This window comes from Caloenas nicobarica, chromosome 17 (assembly GCF_036013445.1).
Source record: "Caloenas nicobarica isolate bCalNic1 chromosome 17, bCalNic1.hap1, whole genome shotgun sequence".
In the NCBI taxonomy this organism is placed as follows: Eukaryota; Metazoa; Chordata; class Aves; order Columbiformes; family Columbidae; genus Caloenas; species Caloenas nicobarica.
Window position 1 is genome coordinate 7,983,790 of NC_088261.1, and position 26,285 is coordinate 8,010,074.

Sequence of the window (26,285 nt, forward strand, 5' to 3'; positions counted from 1 at the left end):
GAGATGACACAGAATGATGTGTGGGATCTTATGGGGAGAAAATACAGCTCTTTAAAAGCCTTCTCCTCAAAATCAGTTCAGAAAGCTGTGCTTCAAGAAGGGACGCAGCACACAGCCACGTCTTTGGGACTGGTAAGAGTGAGCAGCGAAGTGGAGCTGAGGGTAAGGGAGCTCTGGAGCGGGAGAAGGGGATGTCAGGTGCTTCCTCCTGCAATTGCTGTGGCTGTATTTTTAGCAGAATCGCTGAGACCATGGGTGGCCACTGTTTGTGTAGCTGAAACAGTGGGTGGTTTGAAGTGTGGCTTAGGGGAAGATTTACTTGTGGCTCCTACAAATGCGTTTGTTCCTGCTTCCACAGGACTTTCACAACAGAGAAAACCTAGCGTGCTTAGGGATGTACACGCATGCCGTCAGCTACCGCTCCGCTTTCTGCTTACTTCAGCCCAGCACCTACTCACACCCTCTGGCTTCCTGATGTTTAAATGCTTTGCAAAAAAATTACATGGGTGGGAGACACCAGCTTCCCAGGGAGCCTGGAGTGGACACGGTGACAGCCACAAATGGGCAAGGAATGGAGGAGATGCCTTCGTTACTGAAACAGTGTTCCTGGCCCTCGCAGGGCCATGACATTGTCACCCTTGGTGATTAACTCAGCACCTGAACAAGCTCCCACTCTCCGTGAAGTGCTGCAGACTGTGGATTTTTTTGCTGAAGGGGAAGGGCGAGCCCTGTTCTCAATGATGTGAGGGATGTTATACCTACTGGTGATTCATCTCTTAATTAAATGATTAGGAGAAGATTAGCAGCAGTAAAACATCCTTGGCACAGACTAATAGATCCAGCCAGAGAACTCCCACAAAGTTCTAGCTGTTAGGTGACTGTGCAGCCAAAACATTAAAATACAAGATTTTTATTGCTTTCCTCACTAAGCAGGGAGGCGGATTAGACCAATTACATTTTCCTGGTGTAAGGTTCCTCCACTGCCAAAAGCTGAGTTTGAAAGTTGTGGAGCTGAAGCAGGCAGGGCAGGAGCTGGAAATGGATAATCTTCCCTCCTTTGTGGGAGTCTGAGCAAATCCCCCTGTCACAGCTCTCCAGAACAGCCAGCTGTAGAGAGGGGTAAATCTTTCTCAGCTTTACAAAGCTCCTGAAGCAGTTCTCAGTGAGCTCGTTATGCTGGAAGATATCCAGGGTCTGTTACAGGAACTCTCATCAATGTTATTACAGTCTTGTTCTGAAACACCTTATGGTTTTTCTTTGCAGTGGGTGAGTACATATTTGTGTGTTCACTGGTGCACTGTCCTTTCAAGACTCGTTTTTAGGTGTGCCAGGATTTCTGGTGCTCAACCAAAATTGCCAGATCCCGTGTTGTCTGAACATCATGCAAGGAGAAAGGACATCCCCCCTGGGTCTGTGTATCTCTTTCCTCACATTAGGTAGGCAGCCAAGTGAGCAATTTGCTTCCTGTTTTCAACTTAAGACGCATTAGAAAAGTAGTTTTGGCACCACTGGCGTGGCTCGGAAATGGAGCTGGAAAGCTCCACACTGCGCAACCACCTTTGGTACAACTGGCTGCATTGGTGGCCTCTTGGACCGACGCTATTCCTCTTTAAAGTAAGTATGATGATGTCTCCCAGTGCTGGAGAGAATTAGCCTGGGAGAGTCTGCTCTGAACTGGAGCTGTGAAAAGCAGCTACTGACTAGAGTTGAGAAGAAAATCACTTAAACCAGGTAGGAGCAGGAACTTCTGTGTTTCTCACCCTTCTGCTGGCACCAACACAGCAAACTGGAGGATGCACGGGTAGGTACATCAGGGGGTAAGGACCAGCTTTACTCCTCCTAACCCCACATGTGCTATTTTTTGAAACTTGCACTGTAACACCTCTTCCTTCCCCATTCAGCACTGAGCAGATTTAACTCCAAAGCAAAAACAGAGTAGGCTGGTTGTGATGTACAGCCAAAGGAAAATTAACCTACTCTTAATTTAAATGTGCCTTATTTAAGCTTTGAGGGATAAAAGCTGTGGTGCTGTAGAGCACTCGGCTGCTTAAGCCCCTTAACATAATACTAAATTATTTGTATATTTAACAGTGTTTGTGCTAGTAGTGACAATTCACTGGCTGGGAATCGAAAGGTAAGCTCAATAAATATCTAGTGAAGGAAGAATGTACTTTGAGTATTATCACTATTCTATGAGCTATTTGCTTTATTCTATTTGGGAGCAAGCTCAAATGTGTCTGCGCTTTAGCTGTCAATTAACATGCTCTCCTGCACTTTCAACACAAAAGGCTTGTCTTCAGGCACCAGTGACGTGCACCTCTACCATGCTTTGTTTGACTGCTATAAACAGAACGTACTTAATTATATTAAGATTGCTCTGCTTGGAGACACACATCTCGCATCTGATATGGAGGTGGTCAAATTCATTTATATTTGCTTTCACTCTGCTTTTCACCCTTTATTGCTCACCCGCACCAGTAAGGTGGTTTCCAGAACTGAGCAGACAGGAAAGCATGATGCTGTAGCTTTATGGTATGCTGCAACTGTAGTAAATTGACTTTACCTAACATGGACAAGCAAGAACAGAAAAGGCAACTCAAATGCAGAGCATCCCAGAATTTGGTAAATTTTGTAAAGAAATACCCAAAATAAATAGCTGGCACCATTAAGAAATGTGTAATATTTCTTCTGTATATGTTTAGTGAAAATAAATTCCTTACCGACAGCATCCAGGAGTGGCACCTGCTCAGCATGCCTCAATTCTAATTTCCTTAAATGCCTTATTTTGTCCAAAAATTTTTCCTTCTTGCTCTCATCAGGACCACCACTCATGACCAGGCTTGGGATGTAATCACTAACAACATGATTCAATTTTTGTTTCTCCTGCTCTTACATCTCAGTACCAGACATAAGCAGTTTTGTTGAGTGCACTAGACAGACCTTATCACTCTGGACTGTCGCAGCCCTCTCTTCTACCTCGCTTATACAACAGGCGAGCGTTCTTGGGGTAGATTTTAAAGCTTTATTGGTCTAAATAAAAGAAGTACAAAACATTTTTACAATAGAACCTGGTTATTTTTCTGCGATTTAGCAAAGCGAGGGGAACAGACTCTTTGCATGCAGAACTCAGGGCACGCAGGGAGCTGCTGACCTTGCACACCAGCCCTTCCCCTCCCAGAACACCCCGTGAAACCCTTAACTCGCCGCCGGGGCTGCTGTCTTCTGACAGAGCCTGGCCAGCAGTCCAGCCATCTGCAGAAGGGAGTTCACACCTTCTGCTATCTTCATGTGAGTGTACCCGATTTCCTGGGGACAAAGACATCGTAAAAATCACCCGTTTTCTCCCCCAGTCTCTGTATAGTATGACTAATAACTAAATAGAACATAGCCCTTACTGAGAGACCAACGTCAGAGTCACTCGCACTTAAGAGAAGCGTATCTTTACATATAGACCAACTAGAATGCCTTTTTTACCTTCTTTTTTTTTTTAAATCAAAGCCCATATTTCCCCACTTCCTTTGTAAAGAGCAAGGTGCATATACTATGGGACAGGTTTTAAATCTGAAGAGTGATTACATTACAGCAGTTTACCGTTTGTCAACTGGCTGTTACTATAATATTTTACTATCTGTTGGAGGTATGTGCTTGAATAAAGTTCTCAAGGAGTTATCTGAGGCCTTGAAGTAAATAATAAATTCAACCAGCATTGTGTTTGTTATTAATTCGAGTTATCACTAAAGTGACTTTAGGCACTTCTGTGGGTGGCTGGACTTTAAACTGCAAATGACCATTCTTATTGACAAACTAATGATGCAGAGTGGGGGAAAAAAAGCAGTAATAAGAAGTGAAGAAATACTTTTTGGCATTAATATATAGCAAATATCAAACAGAAAACCCTGAGGCTGCCCTTGTATTAGGGATCACATCCTCCTCTTAAAATGGCCCAAAAGACGTCACCAGAAGCTAGGTTAGAACTAACCTTGATAAATTCCAGTTTCAGATACTCTGGCATTTGAAAGGTTTTACACACACGGAAGATGTTGCCAATCACATCTTCTGGAGCGTAGCCAAGTCGCCACAGGTGGGCAAGAATCTGTGCAGGCAAGAATAACCCTACATTTATCTCCAAAATTTATCAGGGGAGTCAAGCATATTCACTTTTGGAACAGCTGTATAAACTACTGGAACTGCATGTACTATTTATCAAATGATTTAACATCAATTGTTTAGCAAGTAATTTCAATATAACTGCTTTTTTGCTTGTTGGCTTATTCATCTGAACAAACCCCTGCATAAAAAGGGTTTAATTCATCAACTCATCTACATGGTATTGCCCTTATCTTGAAAAACAACTCACACTGTGAATTCTTCAAAACAAACAAGAATTCTCTAGAGAAGTGTCTATGCAGACACAACACATGAAAACCAACCTTGTATGCTTCATCAATATTTGCATTTACACAGTGCTGTATCATTTCTTTCACAAGCAGAGGATGAGGCTCGTCACACACCTATATCAAAGAGAAATATTACACTTCAAAATGTTAGAAGACTGCATTAAACCCCTGGTATTTTCACCAAGATTCTATACAGTTGAGGTGCTGAATCAGACACGTTCTATAATACAGATTAAATTTTAAGTAATACGACTTTTCTGGTAACAGTTATCCTGCCATGGCAGATTCAATAGCACAAAATAACAACACCCAAGTAATAGATTCAAAAGTCACCACTGTGAAATGTCCCAGTAGTTATGCGATTTGTGTGCTTTGAGAGAGCTGGAAAGCCACAAAGTCTCAGCTGAGCCATTAGGGACTGCATCTCGCTCTCCTTTTCAGAAGGCACATACACTTTTTTTGCAGCCTAATGCTGTATTTGCTACATACGTAGTTTTGTCTGCAAACTGGCAAAGCACTTTCAAAGGCTTAGATACATGACTGAAGGTCTCATACAGCTCTAGCACTAAACTTCCAGCATCACAGTTTTACACTGTTACTAACCTTGAAGACATTTTCACTGTTTATAAAGCCAAATCCAGAATATGTGGACTGTAAGTTGTTCAATGCCTGTGAAAGAAAAAATAAGACTTGATTGATTTTCTGAAGTGCTCTACTTCTCCCTCCCCTCCTCAGGATGAAATACACTTTTCAGAAAATGATGCCAAATAAGCAGTTTTCAATTAAGCAACAGAGTAAACAGTAAACTTTGTTTCTTCCCACATTTGATATCCAGTTTGTACCAATTCACTTTCAAGGAGCAGATCCACCTTAAAACCTCACAAAACCAAATGGTTTAGTTACATTTGTGCCACAGATCACATCCCCTTTGCTTTACCTCTCCAAAGATAAATCCTTGAGAGCCACAATTCAATGGTTTTTTTGCTTTGAAGGTTTTTGCTTCTTTTACCTGTCTCATATCTCCTTGGGCTGTGAAGATAATGGCTTCTAGTCCATCATCTGTATATGGCACATCCTCTTTCTCAACAATCTTCAGTAGCCTTGCAAGGATTTGTGAATCTGTCAGCTTGGTGTAACGTAGCACTGCACACCGGGATTGAATGGGTTCTGAAGACAGAGATGCATAATTAGTATTTCCCTCTTTTCTCAAAAAAGTACTATCTGTTTTCATCTTGGAAGAAGATATCTCAGCTTTCAACGCTTCATTTTCTTTTAAAGGAAAAGAATGTCAGCTCCAGACAAAATATAGCATCTCCTTAAGCACACACAGCTGTCATAGTCCTCCGCTTCAGTCCGAATGTGCTCCTTGAATTTTCCCAGATATGTGCAAATACATATGAAGCTTAGCTGCTCCTGTCCTCCTGCGTTTCCGAATGTATCTTATTATGCTATATAAATGGCTAAACAAGAAAAGTCTAAAGGTCTACAAGGTGTTAGCCTATAGGCAAACTTCTGTGTTTCAAAAAGCAGGACAACAAAAGGGGTTCAATATCCAGTAAACAACACATGAAACATCTTAAACTCTACCAGAGTTGGATGGAGGTTAAGCCCAAAGTATGAGAAATCTGCTTCTGCAGCCATGCATAGCACTATCCATCAAAAACAGCTGTTCAGGAGGTTCACTGGCTATGCAAATACACTCTTATTTTATTAGCTGGATGTACAGGTGGTTTGATTTTCTTCAGATGTACCACGGTTTGTTGCAACGGGCAGGTCCAAGGTATTTCTGAAAGGTGCCTTGGAAGTTAGCCAACAGCATGGAGAACATGTGACAAAACCACTCATGGACTAGCAGCACTTTACCTATTATTTTGTCAGAGGCATTGCAGGCAAGGGCGAAACGTGTTGTTTTGGAATAAATTTCCATTGTTCTTCTCAACGCTTGCTGTGCTCCATCTGTCATGCTGGGGGAGAAAATAGGACAGATTTTGCCCTTCACTGACTTACAGGTACAGCCTAATAACTATTTTTATACAAGCTTCAAGTTTAGTGATATTAAACAGTGCTTTGTAAATTACTTGGTATTCTGGCTTGATAAACCAAGCATCCTTTTCTCGTCATCTGAACACATCACCCTGCAATGCAGGTCATCACTGAGACCTCTGTAAAACTAACAAGCAAAAATAAATCATTAATACTCTGAAGAACACTGCTAAGAATGCTACTACTAATATGCAGATGGAGAATGCTCCATCCTCATCCAGTGAAATTGTCTACATAAGCCAGACTCTTTTCCAAGGGAAAGAGCCAGTAAATTGGAAGATGCTGTTTCATGTCCAGCTAAATCACAATCTGTTTTACTCCAATATTCAGCATCTCCTTTGAAGCAATGATCTCTGCTTGATGTGAGTAATCGCATGAGAACCAGACAGAGTTCAATGTATATTTATTTCCCACCAAATTATTTTTGATAGCCTGATAGAAACATCTAAGACTATCCAAGACAGCAGCTCCGCAGACAGCACAGGTACAGAACATTTCATATATAAACTGAGGTTCAGAAAAAACAACGTACCTGTCTGCTTCATCAAGGATGATTATCTTATGCCGACCTTTTGGAAGTGTGACCTTTTGCTGGGCAAACATTTTGATTTTGTTTCTCACAACATCAATGCCTCTGGAACAATAATTGAAATGATTCATGATCAGTTGGGTGTAATTGCATAATAGATTTTATTCAGCAGCCACAGTGACTGAAGCGTTTCTGAGCTCCCTGTTCTGCTGTTTGTTCCTGGCCTTCAGCTGTGCCAGTATAACCATTGTGAAACCATCCTGTAAGCCAGGCTGCCTGATTCAGATTTTAACACCAATAATCCTCCTTTTTGGAGGCTTTGAAAAAATAATTTAACACTACCCGCATATATATATCTCAGTGCATGTATATATATTTTTATACATATCAGTGACCTCACAGTACTGCCATAAAAGGACTTCTGTTTGGCAAAAGGTTGGGGTAATAAATGAACAAAGGCAGATGCATTTAAGACAGCTTTGCTGTTCTGCCAGTACTTCACAAAGCCACATCCAGAGACACAGCTGTAACTCAGAAGAATTTAAGAAAAACAGCTGGACAGAGTGCGTCTTATTAGCACGACACAGATGCTTTCCTAGACAGAGTCCCAACAGAGACTATGTTGATAGTCAGACACCAAAGATTGCCTACCTTTTAGGTGGAAAAACTGCATTAAAATGAGAACTAAAGGCCCTAATAGAGCATTAAGCCTATCATGCTGGCCTGAGTTGCACCAAAATTAAAAATGGATACTTGCTGCTTCATTAAAAGTTTGATAAAGTTTATTGATTCTCACCTGTCATTTGAAGCATTCAGTTCCAAAACAGCATCCTTTAACGCAGGACCAAGCAGAGCACGAGCCAAGCAGAGGATACTGGTGGTTTTACCTGTTCCTGGGGGACCCTAGAAATACAACACAGCAATTGCTGGTGAGTTTAATGTCATTTTCTAAGTTGTGCTCTCTACAGCAGTCCCCACTCATGAAAACCAATATATCCAATATATCAGGCACAATTCAAATCTATACGGCAAGACTATTGTGGCCAGATTTCAGAAGCCAGGACCAACGCAGTGAAATACAGTACAACACAACAATACTTACAGCAATTATAATATTTGGTACATTCCCCTCTTTTGCAAAGACCTAAGAAAGAATAATAAGATATTTTATAAGAAAATTGTGGGAACACATAGTTTTCAATTCTATTCTATTTCAAGCACAAGAAACAGAGCTAACCCATTATTTTCTTCCCGCGTGCCTTAACTTTTTTGAACCTTGCTGTTACATGTGTTCTTTTTTAATTGAACCGTCAGAAGTCAGTCCTTAGAATAATAAGGAAAAACTTAGAAGTACTTAATCCCACAGGTCTTTAGTACTCTTGCCTTTCCATTGCATCTGTTCTAACGATATGCTTGCTAGTATAAAATTTCTGTTAACAAATGCTGTGTTCACAAACTAAATTGTCAAGGAAAATATTTTTCTTCCAAACAAACATTACATTTATGTTTCTTTCTGTTATATAAATTATATTTATCCATGGAAACAATATTATTATAACAGCTACAAATTTTCTAAGTTGTATCAAACCAGGGCCAACTTAAACAATAGCCCAATTCAAGAAGGTGTATTTGCTCAGAACACCACTCAAGCGCGTCCTACAACGTGTAATTTCTGAAGTGAATCAGAAAGTTTGTTTCCACATACTTAAGTATCGATGTAAAAATATAAAAATGCTTTTATTGGTCTGTTAATCTATGCAGAATTATATTTTTTGAACTACCCCAAAGGGACAGCTACATACCTCCAACCTGCTCACAGTATCTTCATTTCCAACTATTTCACATAGTTTCATGGGTCTGTATTTTTCCACCCTGTAAAAGCAAAACCCTACACACTTCAGCACATCTAATGAAACTTTCATAGCACCTTACGCAGAGAGAAAAGGATTACATTAGACAACGTGGGACAAAGGTGACTTGATGCGTCTTTAGTGCAAATGCTGCAGGGTCCCCCCTCAGTGCTAAGTGCAGCATCCTGCAGCACCAAGGCCTGAAGGGGCTGGAGCACAAGTGTGATGGGAGCGGCTGAGGGAGCTGGGGGTTCAGCTGGAGAACAGGAGCTGAGGGGAGACCTTCTGATCTCTGAACTGCCTGAAAGGAGCTTGGGGCCAGGGGGGGTCAGGCTCTGCTCCCCAGGAACAAGCGCCAGGACCAGAGGAAACGGCCTCAAGTTGCGCCAGGGGAGGTTGAGGTTGGATCTGGGGAACAATTTCTTCCCCAAAGGCCTGTGGGGCATTGGAACAGGCTGCCCAGGGCAGTGCTGGAGTCACCATCCCTGGAGGGGTTGGACAGACGGAGATGAGGTTCTCAGGGACACGGGGTAGTGCCGGGGGGGGTTATAGTTGGACTCGATGATCTTGGGTGTCCTTTCCAACCAAAATGATTCTATGATTCTACTTCCAGTACTATAAAAAGGAGGGAGAAAATGCTCAACATGGACATGACTGTGGTGCCTCAGCCTGATGCCCGGGCCAAGGGGACACACCACGCTGTGCACTCTCACAGTTAACACAAGGCAGGGCTGACTGTGGACTCCACAAGGACTTGGTGCTTCACCCAGGGCTGCTGGTGCCCTCTCCCACCTCACTGGCCCCAGCCCTGCCTGGGCAGGTTACTGTGAACAGGCAGAGTCGTCGCCGCTGCCAGACCCCCCCACTTCCGAATCAGACCCAGCCCCTGCACCCCGGCAGGCACAGGGGACAAGCCCAGGGCCTGGCCCACGCAGTCTCCTCCACAGAAACACTGGGCGCCTACAGGCCCCATATTGCGGCGCGAGCGCCCGCCTTCCCGCCAAAGGCGCGTCCCGCCCCCCGCTCACCCCATAGGCTACGCCACAGCAAGCCCCGCCTCCCAGCACGCTCTGAACCAATAACCGCACGCCCTCCGTCTTTCCTCCCGCCTCTGGCCCCGTCTCGCAGGCGCTCAATGGCCGCCCGCGCTCCCCCGCGCAGGCCGCGCCGCCTCCGCCGCTCACCAGGGCAGCTCGTAATGGCCGCTGGCGGCGGGAGCGGCCCCCGGGCCTTCGGCCGATCCCCGCTTCTCGCCTGCCGCGGGCCCGGCCTTCTCGTCCTCCGCGGCCTCCACTTCCATCTCCATCCCGACGGCCGCTGTCTCCCCGCCGGCTCCGTGAGGGGAGGGCCGCGCTCCCGGGCCCGCCTCGCGGGGCGGGCCAGCGGAGGCCGGCGGGTGGGTTGTCCCCCGCGGTCCCGGCCCCTGTGAGGCCGCTGAGGAGGGGCGGCGGGCGGGCTCAGAGGAGAAGGGGCTGGCGCACAGCACGGCTGGTGGGCTGGGGCTCGGCTGTTCTGGAGCTCGGCAGCTTTTCCTGCCGTACTGACTGGTTAAGTGTGAAGATAATTAATAAAAAAACGGTAATATGTTTGCATTTCAGGAGTCTATACCTTTGTTTCTTCTTCTAGCTACCTTTGTTTCCCCCCGTAAAATGAAAACAATAAAAGATGCATCGCAATATACTGTAAGTAGTCATGTTTTAATGGGGCGGGGGGGTGTGAGTCTGATGCTACCGGTAGGATTTCGGTATCAATACTAGTTTTAAACCTTAGTAGTTAGTGAGGTCTTGGTGCATCTTTAAGCTCTGCTTATGCTCCACATAATGACATTTGTGTCAGGTCAGTGAGCAGAGGATCTGTCCTTCAGTCTGGGCTCTGGTTCCTTGGGAAGTGTTTCTGATTGAAGATTGATGTGAGGCAGAAACTTTGAACTGATCGTTTTTGAAGCCCTGTGTGAGTGGTGATGCTCTAAGGGAGCAACTTCCTATCACTTGCCACAACATTTGCATTCTGATGTTACTGTTGGTGCCTGTTACTTGGTGTTCTGAGGTTGGCACGTGGATGTTTGCAGATGAAAGCGTTGCCCTCAGCCTGTGGAGCTGGTTCTGTCTGAAGCCGGGCAGTGATGGAGTTTGCTGATTTTTCTCATAAGGCTCTAAAAGTCTAGAGGGTGAAGTTTTCCGTTACGGAGAGTGCAGTCTCCTGTCTGAGTTTTTATGTAGGCAGAGTGGTCGGTGCTTTGATCTTGGTTTGCATATTTTTTATTAATAGCTGTACGTGGTTCCTAGTGGTTTTAGGATAAATGTTGTGTAAGGGTGAGATTATATGTGGTCTGCAGCATTTATGTGGCTGGCTGAATTAGCTGTGGATTAATTTTGCCTCCATTGCAGGTAAAGTAGCAAATTAAATAGCAACATAATTATGTAGCATATGAGGGTGAGACAGTTGGCACTCTTTCACTATTCAGACTGTTTCTAGCACACAAGCCGGATGAATACATTGTTCCTGTAATACCTCGAACTGACTGTGTTACTCTTGTCTTTGGATTTAACTTACTGCAACACTCAGCAGAACCCAACAGGAGACACTGAAATACTGTGGCTGCTTACAGCGCTGCTTGTCACAAAAGTCTGTCACTACAGCATGCTGGACATGCTTTGGTTTCTTGCCAAATTAAACAGTCATTATGCTCTTAGGAAGTACCAGCCTCTAGATAAGATATAATTTTCCTGGGCAGCATTAATTCTCCCACTATATGTGGAGGATTGCTGCTGATAAGCACCCAAAGGACAGGAAGAAAGGCTGTTCATAAGAATTGTTGCTGAGAGGCTGATGACAGGTGTTGTGATATGTTTCTGATAACCAATTGCAATGTTTCTTTGGAGTGCGGCCTTCTCAAGCACTGCAGCCTCTGTGCAGGCAGTAACTCCTTGCTTATCCACAGTGGTTCTGTATTTTACCAAACATGGAACAAGTATTCATTTAGGGCTCAATATTGGTAGGGATGTATGGCAGGTGGATAGGCAGATCTGAGTTGAAAGTTTTAAAACTCATCTGTCCCAAAATGTGAACTGTTTTTATTGTAGCATGTCTGTTGAGATCACAGGATACACCCAGGATAAAATGAATTCCTAATTCATTGCTGAAATGGCAGAACTCTTTTGATGTGTCATCAACAGTGGCTGAATACACATGCATGCAGTAGATGTACTATATTATCCTGAAAGGATAACAACTCTGAATTTAAGATTATTTTTTCTGACCTGTCTCCATCCCACTCCAAAAGATCTATAGGAAAAGGTTACTAAATATCTGTAATCAACACAGAGTACAGATAATGGCTTTTTGCTAATGATTTGCTTGGCAAGGGGAATGCTAGTACTATTAGGAATGAAGGCCACCATGACAGAAATAAATAGTGATCTTGTGATTATCCCAGAAGCAAGAAGTCCCAGCTGCAGGTGCTTGATGTAGGGAATGATCCTTTAAAGATCATATGGAGATTTTTCTCAGATCAGGTCCAGTCAAGGGCTCATGCTTTAGCCTCCACAGGGTAACTAAAGCCCAATGCAACAGATTTTGTCGGAGGGGTGCGTAAATGCAGAAGTTGTGGCAAAAGAATTGCTGGTTTGCATGCTATGGTTGGTGAAACTAAGAATAGCTTGTTTTGAGCTTGAACAAAAAGCTGAAATTAGTGAAGGTGTTAAAAATTGAGACAGTAGTTGAAAATAGTGGAGAGCAACAGTGATGAAATGGTGATGGGGGATGTGAGGTATAAAATCCAGAAGGAAATATGAATAAAGGATAAGGGAAGAAAATAACGTTTGGGCAATCATTAGTGAAAAGTATGCATCTGTACTGCCTATTCAGTACAGATAAGTAATAAATGAATTCTTATATACAGTGGTTTTGGGAGGGAGGGGGGAACTGTTTAGTATTCAAGGTCATTTTGCTTTGGGGTTAAATCTGTGAGTTCAGCTTACCGTTATTGTTAGGCCTAACACTAATATTCATTATCCAGCAGGTCTAAAAGGCTGAGGGCTGAGACCTTGAGTTGCAGCGTGCAGAGAAGTGCAGAGTTCCTTGGGCCGTCCATCCCCAGCAGTCCTGCAGTCTTGGTTAACACTGTCACCTCCTGTTGCAGCCTGACAGCGTTCAGCAGCCTCAAGTAGGTCACGTAGCGCAGGCGGTCTGGCTGCCAGGGAGATGCGCAGTGTGCGGACCCTTTGAGGATATTTCCTGTTCGCTTTCTCTGCCTTTCACACCGTTAGGCTGGAGACAGTGGAATGGATTCTGATGCTACTGACCATTTTATCTTGTGCTCACTGAGGCTGAAAGTGTGAAGCAAAGCTGGTACAAATACCAGGAGTGAAAGTCATGATGGGGTGGTTAGAAGCGGGGCTGGACTGGTGCTTTATTAAATGGGGCATCACCGTATTAGGGGGTTTTGTGGGCCTGGCACAGCTGTACCTGAGCTGACAAAGGCCCTGATTCCTGTAGAGCTTCCGTGCTTGAGCTCTAAGAACAAAACCAGGGGTGACGCTGTCAGTGTACGCAGGGTATTAATTTGTTCTTGTAGCATCACACCCTCCATTCTTCATGTATTTCTCCATAGAGGAGGTACAGTTGTGCTGCTCTGAGCTCATGTTATTTGTACCATTTAAGATTTTTTTTTTTGTAAATATAATGGCAGAGGTCACACATTCAATCTCCACCAGCACTGCCATCTCTGAGCTTGTTTCCGATCCGCTGCCTCATCCTTCCTCCCGTGTTAAAATCTCCAGGAGCTGCAGAGCAGTGGCAGCTCACCAGAACAGGCTGGGTAAACACAGCATGACATCTGCCCACCCTGTAACCTGAGGGCCTTTATTTATGGCATCTCATTGCTTTTTACATTTTCATTTAGTACCTTTCAATGGTTTTTTTTAATGCTGTCACATGAAATTATAGGCAGCATGCTGTCCTAGTCTGCAGTTTGGAAATTCACACTGCTAGAAGTGAGGCAAATCACAGACTGTGGTGACAGAGTAACTGGAAAGATCAATTTCAGCTTATTGCTACCAGGAGACTCTAATGTTGTATATATTCACAATTCTTTTCTATAAGCACCTGAAAATACTTTAAAAGTGGATTTAGGTCGCCACAGTCTTAAGCCAGCAAAGCTTTATTGTGATTTTTCTGCGTGTGTTGAGGAACAAATTATAAACTGTCCAGCACTTTACACTAAGTTATAAGAACAAGATTCAGGAATAATGACCTACTAGTCCTGCTCTTTGGATGCTTAAGAATATCAAGGCAATTTAATTTTTTTTTTTTAAAAAGGCACATAATAGAGAGTGATGCATGTGCAGTACAAGACCAACCGTGGTTACAGCTTTAGTCAGTAGAGGGAGTGTGGACACCTGTATTAAAAGCCACATGGGGTCACCCATGACAGCCAAGAGAATAGACTTTTTTGTAGAATTCCGCTTTCGTCTGGAAAAAAAAAAAAAAGTAAATTCTTCCTAGATGCCAAAATGCAGCTGTTGGCTACTACCACTGTGGAGAAAGCTAAAAGTGTAGAAGCAGGGAATGATCCTTTGTGCTTGTCATGCTTTTCTCCTTGTGGCTGTCACCCTGTGAGCACTTGGCTGCACCCGCAGCCTGGGGCTGGCGTGGAGCAGCACCTCTTCTCTGTGCCACATTTGTCAGAAACTTCACAAAAAATTTGCAATGAAGTCAATACAAAGTGAGGGTTTTGGTTTTGTTTTTTATAAATAATTACAGTATTGCTTGGCTTTTGGTCAGATGTGGTGCAGCCATGATATGGCATGATACTTCAGTGCATCTGGCGTTTATACTTACTTGTGTTCCTTCCTTACGTCAGCAGCCTGGTAATATTCTCCACTGACTGCTCCTAACTGGTACTGCATGACATTATGAAATCCATTCCAGCTGTATCTAGACTCTTAAATGATGGGCCAAACTTGATCAGAGTCCTTGCTTGGCTGAATGCAACAAAATAAATGTTAGATGAAATTCATTTGTACTTGTTTTCTGTATGTAAAAGATGAAAATGCAATTATGTTGTTATTTATCAGGAGCCCAGGAGTTATCAGGCTGTAGCACTCCAGATTCCTTCAAGTCTTCAGAGCACGGATTTAGAAATATCAAAAGGCGGAGCTGCAGTATTCCAAATTGGGAAGTTTCTGAAGCATAAAGGAGGAATTTAGCAAAATATTAAGGTAAGGGTCAAGTCCGGCTTGACTATAGAGTGCTAATTGTAGAGGAAGTGAGAAAAATCTGACAAAAATAAAAATATGGTTGTTATTGTCAGACCTCTGTGTGTATGGGTGAATTTTACTTCGAATATTTGGTGTGATTTTGCCTAGATATGCAATGGAAAATAGGACTTGTACTCTTAAGATTTGCTGTAGTGGCTGCGTATCAATTCGGGATTTAAAGGATGACTTGGTACATTATATTAAGGCTAGAGCATAATACCAATATATGCTCTCCGACCTTGTTTGTCCAAAGAGAAAATGATTCGTGAACCTTTTCTTAATCTGAAAATTAGGTTCAGTATATCCTCTGATTAAAGACATTTGTTGTTCATTGTTGCTAGTGTTCCAGTATTGAAGTTATCACAGAAGTCTGAGAAGTAGAGGTGAGGAGAGAAAAAGTTTATTTCCTGCATTAGTCATTTGGGGTTTTCCCCTTCCAAATGAAAAAAATAATATCAGAGCGTGCCTTACTGAATAAGAGAGACTTATCTGCAGGTTTGAATACAGTTGGGCTGTAGTGACTTCCCTGAAAATACCTGATTTCCCTGCAGCCATTGTGAATTGGTGGTTCTCTGAAATGCAAACCCCACAGAAAAGGGCAGTAATTCCCAATGTCGAGAGAGCTCCACTGAAGCAGCAGAGTGATTTGTTGCTTCATTGATACTGCATCGAAGCACTATGTAAAAATACAGAATATTTCAAACAAGGTTAGACAGCTTGCCTGTCTTGTCTAGTATCCAGTAAACCTCGCTATAATGGTTTGCGAAAGTATGAGTTAATCTAATCAATTCAAGTTAAACATTAGCTTGTATATCCCTTGGTTTTTATTTTTTTACCTGCACTTCCTCAAAGCAGCTTGAACTGTAGCACAAAGGGAAAATCCTTGTATCGATCTCCTTTGTTTCATGCATCCAAGTTATCTAAGAGCACTTGGGTTGCACAGAAGCTGTGCTTAATCAGCTTCCTTGGTTGGTTGTGTGGTTTTCGTACTGCAAGTCACAGGATAAAAACTTTCTGTCAAAATTGGCTTGGAGGAGCCTGAAACCACTTCTTACATGTGGATTGTTTATTATATTTTTGTTTGGTAAATTGATGGGCTGTCTTTAGGGTATATCCAGGTACTTAAAGATATGCCTGTACAGCTTCCGTGTCAGATTTTATAAAATGTTTTTGGGGTTCCTCTGGGTGGGTATAAGACCACTATAATAATTATAATTCTTACAGAGGCCAGACAGATAATGCAATACTGTACACCTAGCATAAACATTTGCGCTATGAGGATTTTGCTCACCTTTCATATAAACACATTCTTTCTTAAAAGCTTGATTTTTTTTTTTTTCTTTTTTTTTTTAGTACAGCTTTTAAAAATATTTGAATTTTTAAGATATCTGTTTTAATTGCCTTCTGGCTAGAGCACTTGAACTCTTTCTCAGTTCTGGGAGTTTACAAGTTTGGTTTTGTAGTCTCTGTTGTACATACTTGTGACTAAGTTGCATTGAGGGGGGAATTGGGGTGCATATGTTGGTAAAGGAGAAACTGTCAGTAACTGGAGAGCAGTGTCCTGGCTCTGAAGGCTGAGGTTTCCGATACCAGCTCAGATTTTGCCCTGCACGAACTTCAGTTTCCAGTGGGCTTTGTGCATTTGCATGCTGGAAGCAGCTGGATGCATTTGAGTGGGATTTTCAAAATAACCTAATGAGAATTAAGTGTAGTGCAGGAGAAAACTCCCACAGACTTGAGTAAAACCAGGATTTAATTTAGGGGTGTCTTTAGGGGTTTTTGTTGTTTTTAAAAATTTCTTTCTACAACAGTAATCTCAAGTGATGCTTACACTGATAGAGAATTATTTATTTCCCCCCTCACTCCTCATACCATAAAGACCACCTTAAAATTAATATATTTTTTTCTCTAATCCCATCAAATGCCATTATTAATCCATACGTTTTACTGCCATGCAGGAAAGCTTTGCATATAAAATGTTGGCATTATTAAATGAATATCTACTGCTGCATCCCAGGGTGCATTTTTCTGCCTCTCCTGATGTGTGGGATTTTTTATTGTCTTGTTTTTTTCCCTTCCTCTCATTCTGACTGTCCTGCTATAACTTGTTTCTCATTTGCTCAGCCCTGCAGGGGAGCTATTCTGAGAGCCAATATTCATTAGATGGTAATTAAAACAATGAAGAATTGATGTTAATGTATAATGCTACATTTCTTTTGTAATTTTCAAGAGATAAATCTTCTCCCGCATGTGTCCTCTTTTAGGAAATCTGTCAGAAAGTAATAGGCAGTTTCTTTCTTTCTGTGCACATTCCAGAAATCAGCAAGGAGTTCAGGCTTCTCAGAAAGGTCTTTTCATAGTGTCCCATGCAAAATAGAGTTCAGAAACAGTCAACCCCGATGATAAGGCTTATGAAATTAGGAACAGTCGGTGCTCTGTGTTAGGTTTGAGCTGCGAGGGGAGCAATGGTTGCTGCTCTGCACACAATTAGAGCTTACAGGACGCTTCTCTGTCTCCAGTCAGCAGCTGAGAAATGACATCTGCAGCTTCACACTGGTCTTCTCAAGAAAATGAAGGATTGCAGAGGTGTGTTTTTCTGCTGATATTAAGGGTGGTCCTCGTTGGTGGCACAAGGAAATGGAAGAGAGCTGTCTGGCTATGTGGGAAGATCTCTTTTCCCAGGAAGGTGCTTGTTTGGAGCTCAGATGTGCTCCTGTTCTGAAGGCACACGCAGAACAGCCTTTAGGGTTTGCAGTTCTAGGACATGAGAGGAGCGTGGCGGAGTGGGGAGATAGATTACCTGGAGAACTCAAAGCCACAGTTCATGCAAATGGTTGGGGTATCAGCCCCTCCAAACCAAACCTTAGCGGGATCCCATCCCGTGTGCATCCACACCGACCCTGCAGCACGTGTTCCTCCCGCCATGCAGGGACTCGCTGCAGGACACCAGCCCAGTTTGTTCCCTGCTGCACTGGGTCACCATAAGAAGCATTCAGGGGGCAGTTTGCCCTTTGTGATCCTCCTTCCTACCATCGCAGGAAGGTCCTTAGGAAAGGAGGTTTCACGCTTCCACCCTCCACCTCCTCTTCTCCTTCTGATGTCTTGGACACTCGCCAGCTCACCACCGACTGCCCCCGAGAAATATTTACTTCCTGTTTTTTTGCGTAGACCTCCAGAGGCCTCGTTTTTCATGAATAAAAGATGAGCTGTTCCCCTGGAGCCACGAAGGGAGGAAACCACTGCCAGCTGGTGTGGCCGCTGCTCTTTATTGCTGTGGTTGCTGCTGCCTCCGCCCTCTCAGGCAGGGAGACCAGGGAAGAAACAGCTCCGGGGTTTGGTTTGGTGACTGTTTCCCGTGTCAACTGTGCTGCCTGGAGGAACAGCTCATTATGTAATACCTTGTTTCAAGCTGTTTGTAACTGAGGAACTCAAATGTTTCAGTTTGAACTGGAGCAATACACAATTACCTTTTGCTCGTAGCTCATCGCTAGCTAATGTTCAGTTTTCAGGCTGTTGTAACCAGCAGATATTTCCTTTTTTCGTGTATTTGTCCAGATGAATGTAGAGTTGTACAATCACTTGACTGAATCACATCTTGATTTCTTTTCCATCTGTTTTCACAGTTTATCAAGATTATTTTGCATTAGCTTCGTGCCACTTTCTTACCTATATGAATAAATAGCAACGCATTGTCTTACCCACAGAAGTACTTAGTATGTTCCTGGGCTTTGGAACTATTATCTCTCTAAACATCATTTGTCCTGGAGATTTCCCAGCTGCCAAGCAAAGATTTTCATGCAGGTATTGCTTTTGAGTACTAGGCTGGTGCCAGAGCTGAGAACAGAGGCTGATTCCTACACCACCACTGCTTCCCTCTCTTGATCATTCTCTTAACATAGCTCCTGAATTCAGCACTCATATCAGCTGAGAACAGGACAGTTTGCTAGATATAAGTGTACTTTTATTATAGCTTCCAGGTCTACTGTGGGATTTAGCTTTCCAATCCTGCATGTATGCTTGCTAGTAATATTTCGATAGAATCTTTAACTGAAAGGCTAAAAACTTCATTCACCCAGGCAGCACACTTCCTGGAAAAAAAATGTGTGTTAATAGACTTGTCTATCTGCAAGTGTTCGTATGTTTGTGCATGCAGGACATTTGTCTATGACACTATATAGGTTTCTTTGTATAAATACAAACTGACCAGTAGCTCACAAAAAGGTCTTAGACATTGAAAAACGCTACTTTTAACCCCTAGATGTGAAACACAGATTCCCCCACTCCTTCGGTGGTTATGTGATAATTATTCAGTTATTTCATCCACTTCTCAGGGTGCTAAAATAAAACAAATACAGTTGTTCAAGTTATTTGGTCAATCATTCAGTTGTCATTAATGTATGGTACATTATAGGAGGATTCTTAATCAGGTAAGTGGCTTCCCAAGCAGACAGGGCTATATAAATTGAGTGTGCCCTAAGTCCTCTGTGCTATACTGGTTTTCAGAGATAACCCACTTTGTCTGATCGGTGAATACCTAGTTAGCAAACTCCTGAAATGCATGCTGATGTCAGGGGATAAAGGTGCTGAAAGGCCAGCAAATTTTACATGCTGTCATTAGAGTGAATCTGAGCTGAGCTGTTGGCTTTCTCTGCCCTTCAGGAGTTCATCTCCTGTAGACAGATGATACAATAATACAAATGCCAGCTGCACTGAATTACTTCAGCTTTGGAGCTGGGTTGGAGTGGAATAGAGAAAGATGGAGCTGCATACACAATCTTTGTTGTAAAATGAATATATAGCAGCTATACAAATGGGTTCAATTGTACAGTTTCTCAGTCAGCCGCATCATTGGGCTTAACTGTTAGTGGATGTGAAGGTTTGACACAATACAGCAAAATGCTCTTTATGAACACCTCTTGTTTCAGTGCATTGTAATATACACAACTTTGCTTAGTAATTGGTATCTCAGAATAGAAATAGTACTATTATTACTTGTTGAAAATCACCTTGTGATAAAGGTGCTACAGAATGTAGTGCACGTATAGATATATGTTCATTGAGCAAAAGCAGTACAGATGAGCTAGACACACCCCATCTGGTGGGACTGTAGGTTATAAATTGGTTTATTAGAGCTGGAATTTTATGGAAATGAATGACTGAAAAGAAATCTCAAGTGCCAGAAATAGTCTTTATTTGTGCAGTACATCAGTCAGTGTAACCTTGAGCAAGGCATTTGACTTCCTTATGCAGCTGGAGAACAAGCTAAAAGGCAGGAATATAATTGGCAAATTAAATGCTGCAGGAAAGTGGATCTTTCCTGTGGAGAAAAAAAGTCTTTACAAACTAAAGGCTTAGTGCTGTCTCTAATGGCATCCCATGCACCTGTGTTCTGCTGCCTCCAAACAATATAATGCCGGAAAGGTTTGATGCTGACAGGGGGCTGTGCACCTGCAAGCTGCAGTACAGCAGTGCACACTTGGTATGGACTTGACTTTCATGATGTGTCTAATCTAATTAATTTCATGGGAATTGCTCCTACATGTGAAGTTAAACCTGCACTTAGGACTTCTGCTAAATTGGGGCCTCAGTTTGCTATTGAAATCAGCAGACTAGGAGCATGATTTGTGTCCCAGCACCAGGTGCTTGGATGTGATTTCGTTACAATGAGTGACAAAACCACCTTTCTTGTTGACCTAATCATGCAGCTTGCCATAGGCCAGAGGGTTGTGGAGGTGGAAAACGGTTGCAAATACTCTTCTGCTGCAGAGACTGGCTTCCAGCAGAGCTGGGTGGCAGCACATCCCAGCTAAGCCATGGCTTTGGCAGTCTGCAGGCATAGCTACTGTGAAAACAAATCCCAAATTGTTGTGGGACAGGTCTTGTTTTGTGTTGGGAATGGCACCTATCTCCTTCAAGCCCACACTGGTGTCAGAGAAGTATTTCGCCCTTCCATCTGCTTCTGTGATACATGCTTACAACAGTTTTTAATGAACTCCACACCTCTCAAAGCAATACAGTCTCAAGGCAGCAGTGATGGAATGAATTCAACAAGGTTCTAGTTTCTTTTCCTCTGCTGCCCAGATTGACCTGCTTACATACTTCTATATCTACCAGGTAGACAAACTGATTTTTAAATATAGCAATGATGTGGAAATAGGGAGAGTGAAACTGCCCTGCAAGTTGAAAATGCTGTTTACAGAGGTTAGCATCAAATATCCTCTTCATTTTGTATGGAAACAACTGCAGGGCAGAGCCCCGCATTACAAATCTCCTTGGGTGTTCTTCCCCAGATCAGCCCTGGGCAGGGGGATCTGCATGAGCTGGGGACTGTAAGTGTAGAAATTATCAGGTTGACTCCTTGACTATTGAGACCTGAAGGTCACTGCAGTATGTCATTCTCGAGGCAATTTTCTCTAGAATTGCAACATGGTCATGGCTTTGTTTTATGACCTTGATATCACAGAGTATTAATAACCTCTTAAAACAAGCCCACTTGCAAAAAGAAAGGAAAAAAAAAAAAGCAAGGAGATTTGATAATTTGTTAGGTTTTTGTCAGTATTTATAGTCTGCTGAAATATCAGAGTGTTTGTTGTGTATGGATGTGAGTGGGTGGGCTTCTCTGCCGTACTTGCCTGTATCCGACAAGGAAATGAATTTTCAGTCTGTTGGGAGGGCAGCTGTTTCCATGACATTTTAAGCCCAGTTTGTGAATATCTTCATCTCTTTTCTTTAGCTATACATACAATCTGTATGCTAGATGGGTGTGACATGGCTTAATTCTTATTTTTAGACTCTTTTTTGTGAAAAACACTATTTCTTATTTCCTTTCTTTAATAAATATCTCAGATAGTAATCCACTATTTCTGTTCTTTTGCCACAAGCATTCTTAGATGTATTGCAAAGAATATAAAATGAAATATAGAGGCAAATCACCTACCAGAGCAGATTGTTCAAGCGAACATCCCCTCTGAGGAGCTGACTGTTATCACAGGCTCAAAGGAAAGGGAGGCAAACCTTAAGTGTGATATCAAACAGTTATAGAATCTGTTCAGAGAAGTTTATTTCACATCAAGAGTTAAGGATTGTTTCATACTTTTAAATTCTAATTAGGACTAACATAGCTACAGCAGCAATATCACCATCTTAATGACCTTTAATATGTACTGGCATTATGTTCCACAGGTTAATTTAGTTTAATTGTATTTTTTTCCACTTGTTAACTTTATATTTTTTGCCACCCTCCTCAGATTCTGTTTTGTCTGAAGAGGGTAAAGGAACACACAATTCACTTCTTTTTCCTTCCTTTCTTTTATATCTTCACAGCTAAGGTGTTGGCATTTTCCACTGTCCCAATCTGAGATACATATAGTACATTTTCACTGTCTGAAGTGAGACTGCAATGCGTGCTGGCGTGACCGAGCCCTGACATTTGCAGAGAGGGACACATAGTGCAGTCTTGTCAGGAATATTGGGCATAATTACTGCATCCCCTGTTTCCGAACATGGTTCCTGTGTGTCTGTGTGCCTTTCGTTATGAGATGGAGTAATCGTGTGCTTCATGGGTGCTGCGAGGGCTGTCGGGTTAGTGGCTGCTGTGCACCCTGAAGATCAGGGCTGGCTGTCAGTCCTGGCAGGACTGAGCATTTGCTGAGTTCATTGAGCTTGTCTGTGAGTATTTAGGACTGAGACAAATATTAGAGTAGGCAGCATAAGCTATTTTAACGTGTACCTTCCACATTTGGTCTGGTCAACTCAAAGCACTTTACAGATCAGGTTGGTATCATTGTTCTTCTTTGACTGTTGGTGAAAACAGTTGTTGAGATAGGAGTTTCCATTTTACACCACCAGTAAAACCAGAAATTGGATTAGAGTCCAATTGTCATGTGTCCCAGTACAGTGCTCTATGTAAAGCCACACTGGTGATCCTTCCGTATTAGAACATATAGTACAATTTATGTAGTGCAATCGATAAAGCTAAATTGGCAGGAAACTGAAGAAGTGTGTGCAGGTTCCTGGATCTGGGTTTTATCATGGCATTTGACAGACAAAATCCATATTATAAAGGATTTTCTGTAATAAATATTCTAAAATGAAAATGGACACCTGGCAAAGGATTGAGCTTTCTCAACCTTTCTGTATCTGTTTTACTAAGACTGGGATTTTTGGGACTCTTTACTGCCCTTTCTGCTTGGCAATCACTGCAGCAATATCCAGTTGGTGAGCGAGGTCATTTGGGGCATCTTGCTGCTCTACTGGCACAAGACATATTATTTTTCTGTAAAGAAATAATCTCCTTTTTATAAAGACATCACACTGGTTCTTTAAACCTTTTAATGTCATACTGAAAAATGGCAGCTGGGATCAGTGGATGGTTGAATGGGTTGATGGGGGAAACATACTATAGTGGGGAAAACCGGAATTCTAACATATGGTAGATAGTTTCTCTGTACCAGAATAGCATGTTTCTGTTGTGTGGACATTTCTGTGGAAAGAGAACAAAATGCAGTTTAATTACCATCCAGTGCTCTCCTAGAGACAGGATAGCAGCCATTCCCCTGCATCACTGCTGAAACAAGATGTGCTGTGGGTTTTGAGCTGTGTGTTTATGCTCATTACTGTGGTATTTAAGTTGCTCAGAGTCTTTGGTTGAAACCTCTCCTTAATTAAAAACATACATATGTTTGCGGGAAGCAGAGGGCAGCTAGTTGTGCTGTGGATGGCCTCCTACCTTTTCTGTGCTTCTGCCCTACACAAGCAAATTCCTGATATTCCACACCTTGGTACGGAGCCAGCAGAGCTCATGAACGTGGGCTTATGTCTGACCCAGCAGGCAAAGCTGCCTGGGAGCAACGAGCCTATCGGCTACTTTAATGACTGGAAATTAGTGGACTGGGGGTGATCCTGCATGGGGCTGTAAGTCGTGTCAACGTCTTTATGCTTCAATTTTCTCATCTGCAACTTGTTACAAAGATTGTTTCTTGTGTGCTTTGGGATCTTCTGGGAAAGCGTGCTGTATGTTAAATTACCACGTCAGTGCCTTTTTGGCTTTGCTTTTTAGCCTTTTGGCCTTGCTTTTCTGGAGAATTAAATGCTGAGAAACTGAAGCGGCAGGACTGGGTGTTTCAGTGGTCAGTGCCCACAGTCAGGCCAGCTGTCCTCACCAGCTCTGTGCTTTGCCTGCTGGAGACATTTAGCAAGTCTGGCTTTTCTCTAAGTGTCAAAACAGGAGCTCATTTCCCTCCCCTTCCCCAGTAAACACAGCTTTGGTTGTAGGTACTGAAATATTTTTTCAAGCTCTAGGCACAGATAGGAAGTTTTTTCGTCCTGGCTCCCATCCCTCATCTTTGATCTTCTAACACACTCCAGTTCATGTAAAGGAAACCAGACTCTCTTGCCTCTCACAGGCGCTGCACATTCTGTAGCTCTGGCAGAAAACATCTGGTGCTTCTGTTTGGTCTAAAATAGTACTTGTGTCAGGGCCCAAACATCAGAAAAAAATAAACTGTGTGTTGTTGTTTTTTTTGGGTTTTTTTCCTTTATAAAGGCTGGCTTAAATTTATTACAGACCCTGTTTGACCAGATCCGAGAAAACAATAAATCTTTGCACCCCTGACAACAATGAGAAAATTCTGACGGTGTGGACTTGGAGCAGCAGCAGAAGAGGGGAATAATTTTTTGACATACAATGAAAAGTAGTAAGTGAGACGGAAGTAATTTTAATTTGCGATGCACAGAGCTTCGATGGTTTGCAAACAACCGGTGCTGGTACACATGATGCTTTGACAACTGGAAAAATGTGGAGTTGCCCCATGATGAGTGATCTGTGTCTACTTGTATTTTCCTGAGGAGACACTGAGCCACATGGAGGTACATGAGAGTTACCCAAGGCTTTATAAAACAGGCTGCAGCTTCACCTGTTGAATAGGGTACAGGACCCTGTGCTGGGAGCTCTGAGGTTGGATTTCTTCTCTGACTTGAATGTATATAAAAAGAACTGTGTGAACTGAGTGATGTAAAACATGATAACGCCCAGAGTCTGGCCACTGAGGTTCTGCACCCAGCTGTGCTGCTGCCTTGGAGTGGGCCTTGGGAAGATAAACTAACCTCATCCAATTTCAATTCCTGAGTCTACAAAGATGTTACACTCATTAGTGCCAAATCTCCCTTCAGTCTCTCCATGCTCTGATCCTCCTGTATTACTTTCTTTAGCTCATGCTTAGTTATAGATGTTCGACACTGATACGTAGGTGTTGACCAACATATTTCTGTTTCTGCTGGATGCTCGTGGACACGTTATTTTTTCTCTCTGTGACTGAGTTACTTCATCTGTAAGGAGGAGCTTCATCTTTAGATGAAAGACTGGCAATAATTTACTGACTTAAAAAAAGAAAGTGCTATTACAAGTTTTCCACTGCCAGTGTGATCTTGTGTAGGTCAGTTGGATAAAGACACTATCTGACACCAGAATGGCAGAATTTCAGAAGGCTTCCGCTTAATGGATGCTGGATTTTCCTGAAAATCCACTTGCCTTTGGGCTTGTGGATAGGAAACCATCTTCATGATGAAAATTACACTATTTTTTGATCATGCGGTGTCGTCCATTTTACTGTGTTGCATTTGTGCAGAGTGCTGTCCTGCATTCTTCAGAATCATTGCTACTGCAGCAAGGGGGTTTACTTTAAAAATGTAGAACAACAGGAACCAGACTGTGCTAATGATTAAATTATACTCATGGTTGAAATTTAAGTAAGTTAATGCACTAATTTCAGTATAGGAAATACACTAAAAAAGCAGTAAGAACTGCTCTTGATCTCCATAATTAATAAGAACTGCCATAATCCTTCAACATATTTCCACCCACACTTTCTTTTACACAAGTACGTAGGAACGCACAGCAGTCAGCCAAGTAAAAACCCTTTCCGAGCACTTTCCGTCGCACTGTACAAGCCACGTGCGTTCCCCTGAATGCTTCTGGAGTCAGATCTCACCTCTGCTGAATCCTGACCAGCAGTTTCATTTCTTTCAGGGAAAGAGAACAAAATCAGGCCTGCAGATGAGAACGTACCCAACACACGTCTGATCCGCGTGCACCCAAATGAGCATTGTCAGCTGGGCTGAGCATTTCTGGAAGGAAGGTAAGTGGAATTCATGTCACTTATCTTAAAACATCTCATTTGGCCTAATTCTTGACTAGCCCTGCAATTCA

At 42.7% G+C, this 26,285-nt stretch overlaps 1 protein-coding gene across 1 annotated transcript; it reads right to left on the bottom strand.

Annotated features, from left to right (window-relative positions):
* Window positions 1–3,008: 3,008 nt before the first annotated feature.
* On the bottom strand, window positions 3,009–10,231 carry RFC2 (replication factor C subunit 2). The gene is made up of 11 exons (XM_065647190.1): window positions 10,004–10,231; window positions 8,772–8,841; window positions 8,072–8,113; window positions 7,766–7,872; window positions 6,973–7,074; window positions 6,261–6,361; window positions 5,407–5,564; window positions 5,001–5,066; window positions 4,431–4,511; window positions 3,980–4,093; window positions 3,009–3,306 (listed from the first exon to the last, which is right to left on the bottom strand). The coding sequence occupies exons 1-11, from the start codon at window positions 10,123–10,125 to the stop codon at window positions 3,196–3,198; spliced, it is 1,074 nt and encodes a 357-aa protein (XP_065503262.1). The 5' UTR covers window positions 10,126–10,231; the 3' UTR covers window positions 3,009–3,195.
* Window positions 10,232–26,285: the final 16,054 nt, after the last annotated feature.